Source organism: Lissotriton helveticus, chromosome 11 (genome assembly GCF_964261635.1).
Source record: "Lissotriton helveticus chromosome 11, aLisHel1.1, whole genome shotgun sequence".
In the NCBI taxonomy this organism is placed as follows: domain Eukaryota; kingdom Metazoa; phylum Chordata; class Amphibia; order Caudata; family Salamandridae; genus Lissotriton; species Lissotriton helveticus.
Window position 1 is genome coordinate 931,772,050 of NC_136072.1, and position 13,380 is coordinate 931,785,429.

Sequence of the window (13,380 nt, forward strand, 5' to 3'; positions counted from 1 at the left end):
AAGTGTACTTTTTCAAAAAAGTACTGGAACTGCCTCGTTTAGGAGCGGGACAATGCTCCCATTGCGTATAAATTACAGTATTCCTTCTGGAAGTCGTTTTATGTAAGAAGTGATTGCCAAAATGTTGAAAGCAAAACAAAATCACCATAATTAGCAGATTCCAAGTACAAATCCTCAGCATCAAAGGCAGCATAGTATTTCAAATCAGAAAACAAAGACTCTACGGCCTGAACATCCCAATCATCAGAACGTATGTTTTGTTTCACTACATCCCCCATCGTAACTCTAAGCACATTAGGGACATTAACAACCTCAGTAGGGCCATGAATTTGAAATCTAACGGCATCCCACACTATCCCATCAAGGACAGGCCAAGCAGTAATGTTAACAAATGTCAAGTCTCTTTTCAGTCTGTGTGCAGAATGCTATGGAGGAAAGGGGGGCCAAAGTTCCATTGAGATGTCGAATGCATGTTCTTTCCTCGACATAGTGTCCATTTATAATCCGGAAAAAATAAAACACAAACCCAATTGACATAAAAAGGTAAATCGAAAAAAGCACCAGCCAAATATATGTCCAAGGGGGAATCAAAAAATGTTTTTAAATAAGCTGGCATAAACAGCAAAACGTGAGGGTCTTTTCGAGGCATTGGAAACAGTGTCAAATGAAAATCTGGATTCTGTGGCCAAACGTGCTTGCAGGTCAGGCATGGATAAGTCAGTGGGGTAAGAGTAGTCAATTTCATCTTGGTCAGCATCAGGCAAAGTACTTAATAAAGGACTGGAAATAGCAGGCAATTCGATGGCCACTTCAGTTTCAGGATTAGAAGCAGTGGCCACAACTGAATTTCTCACAATGGAAGGACAGGAAACCGCCGGTGTCATGCTAAGAAGAATCGGCCACTCTGTGTATCTTGACATTGTCAATTGAGATAAACCTGTTTTCCTTACGACCAGCAAGTGGTGGCAAAATGACTGTTCTTGTGCCCTTCACGCCAAGTACTGGAACCGGAGCTCGATAGGAAGGACCAAATTCTTTCTTGTTATCGATCTTCTCTCGAACCAGTTCTCCAACTTGGGGTAGCCAGCCGACTACCGGGATTTGCAACGCAACATCCGATGTGGAGGGCAAATGTTCCTTCGCAAGACTGTCTCTGGTCTTTTGTAGATCCCGTAAAACATTGCAATGTTCATCATCGTCAAAGGGTGTGGCGTGAGCCACGCAGTCTAGACCGTCAAGGTCAGGGACGCACATCTTGATGCCAAAGAGCATTTCGTATGGGGTCGCCCACCCAGAGACCTTCTAGGGAGATTATTAAGAGCACGCTGCACGCCATAGAGGTGGGCCAGCCAGTTTCTACCAGTGCCTATAACTCGAGCTGTCAAAGATTGCTTTGAATCACGGTTCATTCGCTCCACTACACTATTACCCTCAGGCCTGTATGGAGACGAAAACTTGACTTGGACCCCCATCGAAGTCATGGCATCCTTACACGCCTTAGAGGCGAAAGCCGGACCCTGATCCAAATGGAAGGTACCACAGGCAAAAATCCCTACAAAGATACGCAAATCTCTAATGACAGTCCGTGAATCAGCGCTGCGATGGGGCCAGACCCACACAAAGCGTGTGCATGAATCAACTGCTACTAAGATGTACTTATACGCAGTATCAGATGAAAAAGGACCGCAGTGATCTAAATAAACACAACCCAGTAGTTTATTAGAAATGTACAACTGTGTCTGTGGTGGACGCGCAGCAGTTGAAGGTTTAATCTGCTGGCAAATGTCACATAGAAGGACATAATCACGCGTCTGTTCGTACAGTCCCCGCCACCAGAAACGTTGTAATTGAGCTACAGTGGCCGAGACGCCTGCATGCGCAGACGCCACACCTTCATGTGCCGCTGTAATCAAGTCAGCCCTGCGATCCGAGTTGGGAATCAAACGTTCTCCAACTTCAGGAATTTTCACAGGAACCTTATCGGGACTTTAGTGGTATGTGTACTTCGAAGGGAACCCCGTAGGATGTTTACCTCCCTTCTCAGTGGCAGCAACAGCCGCCAAGATGTCACTATCAATCTTACTTTTGGACCGACTAACTGCTGCAACTAAGTATGTAGACACCACTGATTTCGCTGCTTCATCAGCAAGCGAGTTACCGACAGCGTGGACTCCAACACGCTGATGGCCGAGAGTATGAATTACAAAAACGAGCGGCAACGTAGCCTTAAGCTCCGCCACTCGAACACAGATCATCTTGTGTTTTATTGTGCTACCTTTGGAATCACAAAAGTCATTCTGAATCCAAAAGAACAAGTTTTCATTGTAAGACTGGGCACAGCAGTTAGAATCACTCACAATAAGAGTAGTAACACTAGGATCTGCGTATTCCAACGCTAGTAAGAGAGCACGAAGCTCTGCCAATTGTGCGGTGCAATCCCCCCAGAGGCAGCGTGTGCACTTCCCTGGATATGAACTCATCGTTCACCATGGCACCGACCACAATGGCGCAAGCGGAAACGTAGGCATGTTTTGAACCATGCGCAACCTGCGCCGAACCATCAGTGTAAATGATGCAATGGAAGTCCTCCAAAGGTCGCATAGCAAGAGGAGCAGGATGCACAAATTCATACTGCAAGTACTCTTGCGACCGTACTGTGGCGTCAAAAATAAACGTGACATCCGTGGACGTCAAGGACGCAGCCCACTGAATCCACCGAGGGTGCAAAGCTTTTGAAACTGCTACACTGGCTTTCGTGACTGCCTCCAAATGAGGACAGGGTGTAACAACCAACATGCGTTTCCCCTGTGACAGAGCTCGTTCCTTAAGAATCGCCATCTGTACAGCTGTTAAAACCTTTTCCACAGTGGGAAACCGCATCTCAGCCGAAGTGTACAAGTGTGACTTGTAAGCAATAGGTACTGTGTCTCCTTCATTAAAAGTTAGGTACGTGAAACCCACTGTCCCTGGAATTATTCTTATCACCAGGTTGGTGTGGTTATCACGAGTCAGTAAGAACTTAGAAGCGAGCAGATCAGCCTGCAAGGTCTGCAAGATGGCTGAGTGCTCAGGCAGCCAGCATGATTTGGAAAAAAGTGGTTGTATCAAAGCATACAAAGGCTTGATACGCTGGGCATATTCCGGAATGCATGTCCTCCCGAAATTTAAAAAGCCCAGTAAAGACTGTAATTTTTTCAGTGTTGTAGGAGCGCGCAATTGTGCGCATTTCTCCAAGAAGTGAGGAGCCAAACCTCTACCTTCATTGTTGAGCTCATAGCCCAGGAACAACACTGTGTACTCAGCAATGTGCGATTTTGCAAAGTTAAACTTGTAACCCACGTCTGCAAAGTTACAAATAATTGAATTTACACGACACAGATGCTCCCAAATTTCGTCGTCTGTGAGATATATGTCATCCACATACAAACAAGCATCTGGGTCGATCCTCTCCAAAAGAGAGACTATGCGTGCGGTAAATATACCAGGACTATTCTTATAGCCCATTGGGAGACTCCGGAATTGTTTTTGGACCCCAGCGCATGTAAAATTGGTCCATTGGGAGCTAAAGCTATCCAATCTGTGGGCATAAAAACCGTTGGAAATGTCAAGCGTCGTTTTAAAACGCTTACGCATTAGACTATCCACTAGGGCAGAGCCGTGAGTATTCTGTACTGCACAGATACGGCAATGCGAGTTCAAATGCCGGTAATCTAATACCAAACGATATGAGCCTTCAGGCTTGGTCACAGTAAAAAGAGGATTATTCATCGGTGACACACACGTTTCAATAACTCCCTGATATTCCAATTGTTCAAGGATTTCCGCGACGGAAGCCTTGGCTTCACGCCGAATGGGATATTGAGGCTGCGGCTGCGGCTGAGACCGCAAAGGAATCTCGTGGCACGGGGACAATTTATCCCAACCACATGTACAGAGCCGGCGCGAGAGCCCGAGCCCACTCTTCTGCAAAATGCTGCGCATGCTCTTGCGAGACAGTTTTCGCAAAACTGGGGAGGATTACCTCCTCCCCTCGCGGCGCCACGAGCACAAAAGGTGGGGGCCAGTCAGCCTCCGAAAGCAAAATATCATACGTAGAAGAAAGATTTTCCCAAAATACCCCTTTGATGGTACGCTGTATGTCACCTTCAATTAACAGGACAATTTCATAAAGTCTTTCAGGGGGAGCAAGTTCGGCTGTTTCTATTACAACGTAGACATCAGTCGCTGTCACCCTCAGTAGTGGACGCAGCGCCTCTCACTATGGTAATCTCCGCCGCGCTGTCCAGCAAGGTCAGAGCCCACGTCAGATTCCGAAGCCGCGTTCTCACTATCTGTGGCATATCGATGCGCTGTTAAGGTCGCGACTTTCTTTTTCGCAAACTGCGGTCTTTTTGGCGTAGAATCCTCCTGCTTCGCTGCGCCGTCTGTCTGGCGGGGCTGGCCACGTCCCTGTTGGCCACCACGTCCCCTTCCGCCGCCTCCTCCACCGGGCTTCGGGGCCGATGAGTCCTGAAAGGAACGAGGAGAGCGTTGATCAGAAACCTGAAATCGATCAGGTGATTTAATCATCGCGCAAGTCATAAACTCTCTGTCGGCGCAGAAACTTGTGGCGCAGGATACGAATCCTGAGTCTGCTGTTGTTGCTTCCCCTGTTTGTTTTTTAGGCCAAGTTTGTTTTTTGGACTTGGGCTGGACATCTGCCTCAGCAGACTGCCCTTGTGGTTGTTTTTTTCTCCTTGATAGCAAAATACTTCAGACCTTTACTTGTGTGACCTATAGTTTTATATGCGGCCACAACTATTTTCGCCAACTGTCGGGGTTTTTCGGCATCGGGTAGAGCAGCCAAAGCATTCGACACCTGAAAGTTCACCGCATCTCCCTTTATATTGGAGAGTATGAGATCGCTAACAATCTCAAAAGAACCACACAGGCGCATACCCAATTCAACTGCTGCTTCCGGTCCGTGATCATCCGGAACACGTTTAACGATCGTAGGCAGTACGGACATAGATGGGGTGCCGAAACACCTCGCATAAACAGCTGCAAAAGTTTTCCCCCAACTTTCACAGTCAACGAGTTCAGGAGTTAAATCCTTAGGCAAAGTAATCGTCAACATTCTATGTTTATCAGCAGGAGTAGAATTCGGAAACACAGCCTCCAGTTGGTCAAATTTCTAGGCAAGCCAGACAGGGAACTCATCTTTATCATCGGGGCGCTTACCAAAGACCGAATTGACCATAACCGGATTGAGCTTTAAACCGCCATGTTCCGTCTGAACAGCCGGACCCCCCCGGGGGACCACCCGGGAGATGACGACCTATGTATTGCACTAATGCACGAATCACTGCAATCGAAACAACATGAAGTCTGCGAATATCCGCTAGGGGACATGCGCCGTGATTCGGGTGCGGGGTAAATCCAGCCAACGCAGGCCAATTTGTGCCTGGAATGGACAAAGGACCTAACCTCGCAGCGGACAAAGAGTGGGGTAGGGCGCCATCAAACCAAACACGATGCTGCCAATGATCAATAGGTATTTCCAGTGCCCTGTACGGCGTATATTCAGCCGGTACAGGTGCGGGTGTTTAGGTGTGGAACACACCAGAATTTGCGTCCACTGCCGGAACCGTTACCCACGAGTAAAACAGTTCGTAAGGGTACGCCGGATCTGCACACACCACTAAAATCACAGCTAAGCCATCCACTGGGACCTGGAAAGTCTGTAAATGGTTGCGCACCACAATACGACTATGCTGCGGGATGTTCACAGCCTGCGCCATGATTACACAGGAACTACTGAAAAACAAAGGAAACTTTGTAGCACAACTGGGTAGTAATTCAAGGAAACCGTTTTAGACAGATTCAAGCTTGAAAAGACCTATTTCAAAAATAGGTAGGTTTTTCCGACACCACTGTTTTCCGGAAACAATAGTGAAGGGGTTAAGGTTTGAATGATATACTACTCGAGTGTCATGATATAAGACCACCAACGTATGGGCGCCATGTAGCAGGGTTTCTGTTCTCCCACAGAACTGTGCACAGAGGATTGGAACCTCAGCGAATTAGCGTGACCCAAAACTCACCTCAGTACCCAACAAACCCCTTACCGAGCTAGCTACAGTGTCTCACTGGACATAAACTCCCAATGTTTAGACAAACCAGAACATGAACTTATGATACCTCAGGTTACGTGGAACACATGAGCACTCTTTCGTTATACAATCATTTCAAACCAGAACGTGGAGTAAATGAGGACACGTGCACATTTGAAATATTTATTTACTAATGCCGTTTTCTCAAACGCAGTATCTTAGATAATACAAGGAAACATATTATCAGAAGCAAAGTTATCAGCATAGTTACTAGTCCATAGAAAGCAAACGGTGACAGCATGTTAACATGCTGTAATGAATAAGGGTTAACAACACTTATTTCTCACCCTCCCTAACTCACATATTATATTAATAGCTAAGAAGGTCTCTTTGGGTTTTAACAGGGCGGGCCCATACCTCAAGATCCTAGAATGAAGAGATCACATCAGCATACACCAGCTCTCTCTGCATGCGAACAGCATCAAGTGTGTATCTGTGCTTCAAGCAAAGCAATATAAAACCCGCCTAAAGCTGGCAGAAGCTGCACTTATGTTATGTCTATGAAGGTGCAGAGATCAGACCTCATAACAATTCTGTATCGTGTTATTCCTGAAGCTTCAGCACTCTCTGTACAGACAGTTTATTAAGCAAAGCTGATATCAGAGCAATAACATATTATTCTCATGTAAACCACAACGGGCTACTAAGTTGAATGCTAAACAATTAAGTGTCGTGTGCAGAAGCAGCAAAAGGAAAAATGGCATTTAAACATTTAATAAGCCTATGCTAAACAGTAGCTATATGACAGTTCCGTGCTCGCGTCGGCCACAGGCTGACACGAGCACTACCTTGCTGGTGCTGCGCACGTCCGTTGGCCGACACAGCCCCGCCCAGTCATTAATTCTCCTACACTGTGGGAGAATTTGCGCCACGGTTAAAAGACCATCTCATCCTTGTAGCCGTACTATCACCTAGACTAGCTTGCACCATTACAGAGTTTTGGGGCCTTCCCCCACAAAAGGGCACTACAAATGCAGACAATATAGTGCGTGTCCTTTTTGTATTGAGACGAAGGAATTTACACATCAACATTTCACTTGATCTTTGAGATTTTCTCAACAACACTGACAATGTAATATATGTCAGTCTATGTCTGTATAACCTACTGTACATTGGCCAAATCACACAAAAAATAAGGATTTGAATAGGTTAGTGTGGTATCCTGTTATGTGGTGCATGATATTCTGCTAGTATCCTGCATGAGCAGGTCTTTAGAATTAAGCATGTTCTGAGAATGTTGGTGTTGTTGGGAGTGCTGTGGCTTCAGAACTCTATTGTGTCAGTTACTTTCTGGCCGCCCTGTGGATGGGAAGTTTCTATGTATCTGAAGCTACTTCAATAAAGATGCTAAGTTTTGTAGACATCTGTATCCCATGTACTTCTTCACACTGGCTACGAGCTGGAGAAAATCAAGTATGGACCCAACTTACAAGCGTTGCGGATGAAATCAAGCATGGTTTTCTGCGAAGTTTCTGATACGTCCAGAAACTTCGACACATTCTCAGACCTACTCCTACTAATAAGGTACTGTTCGCACTATGCCTGACCCCTGGTGCGTTTGAGAACAACTGAGTTTTTGTTGTATTTTAACTATATTGCACTCGATGAGCGCACAAACCATGTGGGTTCCCCACTGCCTTTGTGCGCACTGCTCCTACATTCTGCACATACTTCAAACCATCGAGGGTTCGTAACCGCATTCCTTACCGCAGGCAACAGTTACCTCCAGCGCGAGTGCCGGCCTGGTTGCGTGTGCTAGTCTTGTTCCATGGATTTCTTTCCAGCCCGCATTGCTTTGCACGCGGCGACGCTGATCTTCATGTCTCCCTCAGTCATGACGTCACGCAGCATTTATAGGCTTCCTCCGTTTCCCTGGCAACGTCTAGTGCAGCAGCACAAACCGCTTCTCCCCGATCCGTATTTACGGGAGATGCGCAGCCCACATCAACAAAATTTCCAAGCCATTCTGTCAGAGATTTCAACAAAGTCTCCAACTGGGTGTCCACCACACTATTTCTTTATTCTGCTGTCCACGGGAGCACTAAAGTGTGAGATTTGCGCAACGGGAAGACATACAGTCTACCGTGAGTCATATTTTTCTTTTGTTGTCAATCCTTTCATTGCTTCACTCAGCCCATGGGAGCACTCAGGTGAGTGTGTCACGCACCGGTGCGACATACAGTCTCGGGTGTGAGGTCGCACACCTGTGAGCCACACAGTTCTGAACTTAACATCCCTACACTGTGCTTGTGCAGTTGCTCATCACTTATTCTACATTCCAAGTGACTTTCAGCCTCAAATGTTTTCAAAGTAGTTTTGATAATTGTTTTCTTTTGCTACTTTCTCTACGTACACATGGAATAGTTGATCACCTTGGGTGGTGTTGACTTTTGTGGTTATTATGCAGAGCGTTACTCCTTCTCCATTTTTTCTTTTTTGCCCTGGTGAACCAAACTTTCGCTGGTCCAATTGGAGGAAAGTCTTCCTTAACTATGCACAAGTCTGCCGAGTGTTTCTAAGTGCAGAAAGGAAATCAGCTTTGTTGTTGCACTGTTTGGGGCCAGTAGGTGCACTGTTTGGGGCCAGTAGGCCTGGAAGTATTTGATCAACACCCCGCTTTTAGTGAAAGTGAGTCTGAAGATCCCAATGAGTTTGACATCTTCTTGAAAAAACTAGACAAAAATTACCTACCAAAAGGTGAGTACCACATTAGAAAGGTACCACTTTGGGAGGAGATTTCAAAAGTCACAAGAGTCAATTGAGGCATATATGACAGATCTCCGTAAGTTAGGGGCCACGTGCAAGTTCGAAGGTTCCTTAGAGGAACTAATTCATGACCAATTTATGTTGGGTTGCCATATAGAAAAAATAAAAGATGAATTATGGCAGAAAAATGATCCTAAATTAGATGAGGTTGTGTTGATTGTGAAAATAATTGAGCATTCCCTTACATGCGTAGAGGTTATAAAGAAAGAGAAAGGCACCTGAATGAGAAGGTAGAGTATAAACAAAAAACCCTCGAAAAACTCAGCCTGTGAACACCAGTACTCCGACACACAACATTGAGAAAGGTTTCAAAGGCAAGTGTTTTCGTTGACACGGTAGGGCATTTGGCAAATAAGACTTGCCCTGCTCTGACATCCAAGTGTCATAATTGTGGGAAAGTGAGACACTTAGATAAAGCTAGCAGGTCTAAAAAAAAGAAAAAGTTAAAGTGTAAAAGAAGTCATCCTGGAAGGTGAGAGTGATTGAGAATATGATGAATTACATTGCGGGGAAATTGTACTGCAGATTGGACAGAACAAGTGCAAGAGCCCTAATGATTAAGTAAAGGTGAATGGAAATAACATTAGAATGCTTTTTGACTCTTATGCAAGGATTTCGCTAGTCCCTAAATTTTGTTTCAACAAGTCTTTGAAGGGGAAAGTAAAAAGTATTTAAACCAGACATCAAGCCCCTCGCTTATGGTGGCCAATCAATAAAGTTGTTTGGTTACTTTGCGGGTGACAGATTATAAGGGAAGATTGACAGCAGGAAAATGTACATTTCTTGCAGAGGGGAATAGTATTATCAGCGGCTACATCATGGTGATCTCAGTGTGTTCTTGGTTCCTGGAGGGGAACCTAGCATAGGTCCCAGAGGCATTTGCAAGCATAAGGCCGCTGTAGATGTTTTTGGCGTTTGCGATCTTAAAAAAAAAAAAACGACGGTGAGCTTGGCTTGCGTGGTAAATTTAAACAGTTGTTCAGTGAGAAGTTGGGCTGTCTCTCAGAGTATACACATAATTTCACACTTAAAAGTGATGCAACTTCAGTAGCAAGTAAGGTGTGCAGTGTGCCTTTAGCATTGAGGGAGTCAATGCGCGCTGAGCTCAAGAAATTAAAGGATGATGGCATTATTGTAGAGACTGAGGGGACAGAATGGCTCACTCTGGTAGTCCTTGCACGCAAGGTTTCTGGAGAGGTGAGACTGTGTGGATTTCCGAGCTCTCAACCTGGCGGTTGCCGCCGATAGGTATCCACTCCTAAACATTATCGAAATGTTAACACAATTGAAAGGTGCTGTATTTTTTTTCTACGTTGGACCTCAAAGCCACATATCACCAGGTCAAGCTTGATGATAGTTCCACAGACTTAAAGGCTTTCATAACCTAGTTTGGGACATTTAGATTTACCAGGTTGCCATTCAGTTTAAAACCCTCTGCCTCAGTGTTCCAGCGTGCTATGGAGGATGTGTTGGGCGGACTGTCCGGGGTTAAAATCTATCAGGTGGATGTCTTGGTGTATGGCTCGTCTCAGCAAGAACATGATTATAGGTTAAGGTCTGTTCTCGAGAGGTTCAGTGTTCGAGGCCTAATATTATCAGAAATTATCAGGCTTAACCTTTCTGAAATAGAGTATCTAGGCCACAAGTTAACCAAAGAGGGGATTAAGCCCAATGACCAACTTGTAAAAACCATTGAAGAACTTCCAGTATCAGGATCGAGAGATGATTTGGGCACCGTTTTAGGTATAGCCGAATACTACAAGTTTGTACCTTTGTTTGCCACCCGTACTAATGTGTTACGGACTCTGTTGAAGAAAGGGGCGAAGTTTTAGTGGACTCCTCAGTGTGAGGCTGAATTTGTTGAAATTAACAACGTTCTTAGTTCCGCACCCTCTCTACAGTTTTGATACTTCTGCCCCCTCCATTTTGATTACTGATGCAAGCTCTAAAGGGCGTACAACTGGTCTAGAAAGAAATTGAAGAGTTTTTGTTGAAAAGAGGGATTAGACACAAACGTTGCGCTCTCTATCATCCTGAAACTAACGACATGGTGGAGAGATTCAATAGGGTGTTAAAGGAATCTATTCAAATTGCTAAATCTCAGTGCAAAAATTAAAAAGTGGAGATTTAGGAGAGGGTAAAGATATACCGTCTGACACCTCACTTGGTCACAGGTAAAATGCCCTTTGAATTGTTCAGATGCAGAAGGCCCAGCACACCTATGTTTCAGTCTTGGATGAGGTATAAAGACGGGGGTGTTAACGATTCTAAGGAAGAATCGTGGAAGATTGCACAAGATCTAAAGATCATCAAAAGGAAGCAGAATTTGGATGTAAGGCATGCTGCTTCGCAAACTAATGGATGCGTGGGTGAGAGTGAGAGTGAGATATCCACAGAAATCTGGTTCTTCTAGGTACTCACCACAGTTTAAAGTAGTGAAGTTGTTCCAAAATGCCGTTCAACTAAATGGTGGTCACATTTGGAATCTTGGCAGAATTACGGTAGTTCCTCCTGGTGTACAAGCCAGAAGAGACAACCATAAATAGAGCCCAGATGTACGGCCATCATTGCGTAGAACACCCGTGAATGTAAAGTCCCTAATGCCTTGCGTGATTATGTAATGAGCTGAAATGCATCCTATTTTATTTCATTTTAATTTATCTGTTGTCTTTGGGGTATAGCTGTTTGTTCTGTGATGATGGTAGGGGGAAGGTGCGTAGTATCCTGTTAACCCAGGTCTTTAGAATGAAGTATGTTCTGAGAATGTTGGTGTTGTTGGAGTGCTGTGGCTTCAGAACTCCATTGTGTCAGTTACTTTCTGGACACCATGTGAATGGGACGTTTTCATGCATCAGAAGCTACTTCAATAAAAACGCTACGTTTTGTACACACCTGCATCCCGTGTACTGCTTCACAGTTAGCACATGAGTTGCATCAGATGCAAGGACCTCACTGACCCTCCAGTGTCACACTTTTAGAGTTTGGTACTTGACAGGGTGACTTACAGTGGCAAGTAGCCTACAAATTGTCACCCCTGAGAGAGGAGGCAAAATAAAAACACTATTAAATAAGGAGAACTTGAGCTGGATTCTTCATTTAGACACTATACGCACTGGTCTAAATCGAGAGGCAAATTGGACATCCTCGATTTAAAACGAATTCTCCCCATACATAAACTATATGGAGTCCCAAATCTTATGGCCCTTGCCTTTTTTGGTTCTTTTCGCAATGTCATATGATTTTATTGCACGGTCCTGTATTTTGGACTGTACAGTCCCGACTATTTTGGTGTAAGTATATAATTATGTTGTTTTCATTTTTAGGTTTGCCAATGTCTTTTAAACCATTCCAAAATGGTACAACTACTCCTACCTTTTCTGTCCCTTGGCGTAGTCGGTCTTCAGTTTTTTTCATTTTCAATTATGTTATGTAAATAAAATTTAGGGGACGCATGGCTGCCCCAGCAATGGGGCTTCCCTGCCCTTCCCACAGAAGACAAATGTCATACATTAAACAAAGAAGTGGCGAAAGGGGGGGCCACAAGAAGATCTAATAGGCATAGAGTCTAGTCTTAAGCTTTTTCTGAGGCAGAGATGGCTCTGCATGTTCCTTAGTTCAAGGGTCAAACTGTTCTAAAGTGTGTCGGGCCTAAGACCCAAAAGGAGGGGCCTCCGGTTCTTTTTCTTTGGAACCAAGGGATCGCCACCAGGATTAACTCGGCTGAACGGTTCACTCTGCTAGGAAGATAGGGTTGCTTATGCATAACATCCATAATGATAGGAGCACCCGAAGCATTCATAATCTTATGTGAAATACTAATGATTTTCAATTGAAAACGCTTCTCAGTAGGTAGCCAGTGGAGCTTCTGATGGAGCCCAGAGGCGGGACAAAGGTTAGGTAGAAAGAACAGCAATATGTCTGCTGCATATTTCACCAACTGCAGCCTCTTTAAAATCTATTTCTTGCCACCTAGATACAGGATGTTGCAGTAATCCAGGTGTGAAAAGGGTGGCCTAAAATGTAATCTCGTGTTTGTACAGCACCAGTTTTTTTTTTTATTATCTGGAAGCACAGGGGTAAAATGTGTTCTTATAGAAGAGTACCAACACCATAATGTGTAACACAACACCGTGTGTCTGTGAGATATGTAAAAAAGGACAGGCACACTGTTTACTTGTTGGTAGCGGAGGACAAACTTACGTACCTGAAGTCAGCCAGACTCAGCTGCAACTTCTTGCGGGCTTTGTTCCTGGTTATGTAGTTGGTGGCTGAGCCTCTTTCATACTGCAGGAAAAAAAAAAAAAAAAGAAGCTGCTGATACCAAACAATCAGAACAATAAAGCAGTGTTCTAGGGAAAGTGTTTCAAGAGAAGCAATATGGTTGGAGGGGGGCAACTGAAGAAAAACAGTTGAGAAGAGACACTAGTTCAATTCTTAACACAATACTAAAGCATTGGGCAGA

General features: G+C 44.7%; 1 protein-coding gene across 1 annotated transcript in view; it reads right to left on the bottom strand.

Annotated features, from left to right (window-relative positions):
- The window catches only part of PES1 (pescadillo ribosomal biogenesis factor 1), a 142,008-nt gene that overhangs the window by 95,009 nt on the left and 33,619 nt on the right, over nt 1–13,380 (bottom strand). Inside the window, exon 2 of the mRNA XM_078667252.1 lies at nt 13,123–13,202. Coding sequence (XP_078523378.1) covers nt 13,123–13,202 — 80 coding nt within the window. The remainder of the gene's footprint in view (nt 1–13,122; nt 13,203–13,380) is intronic.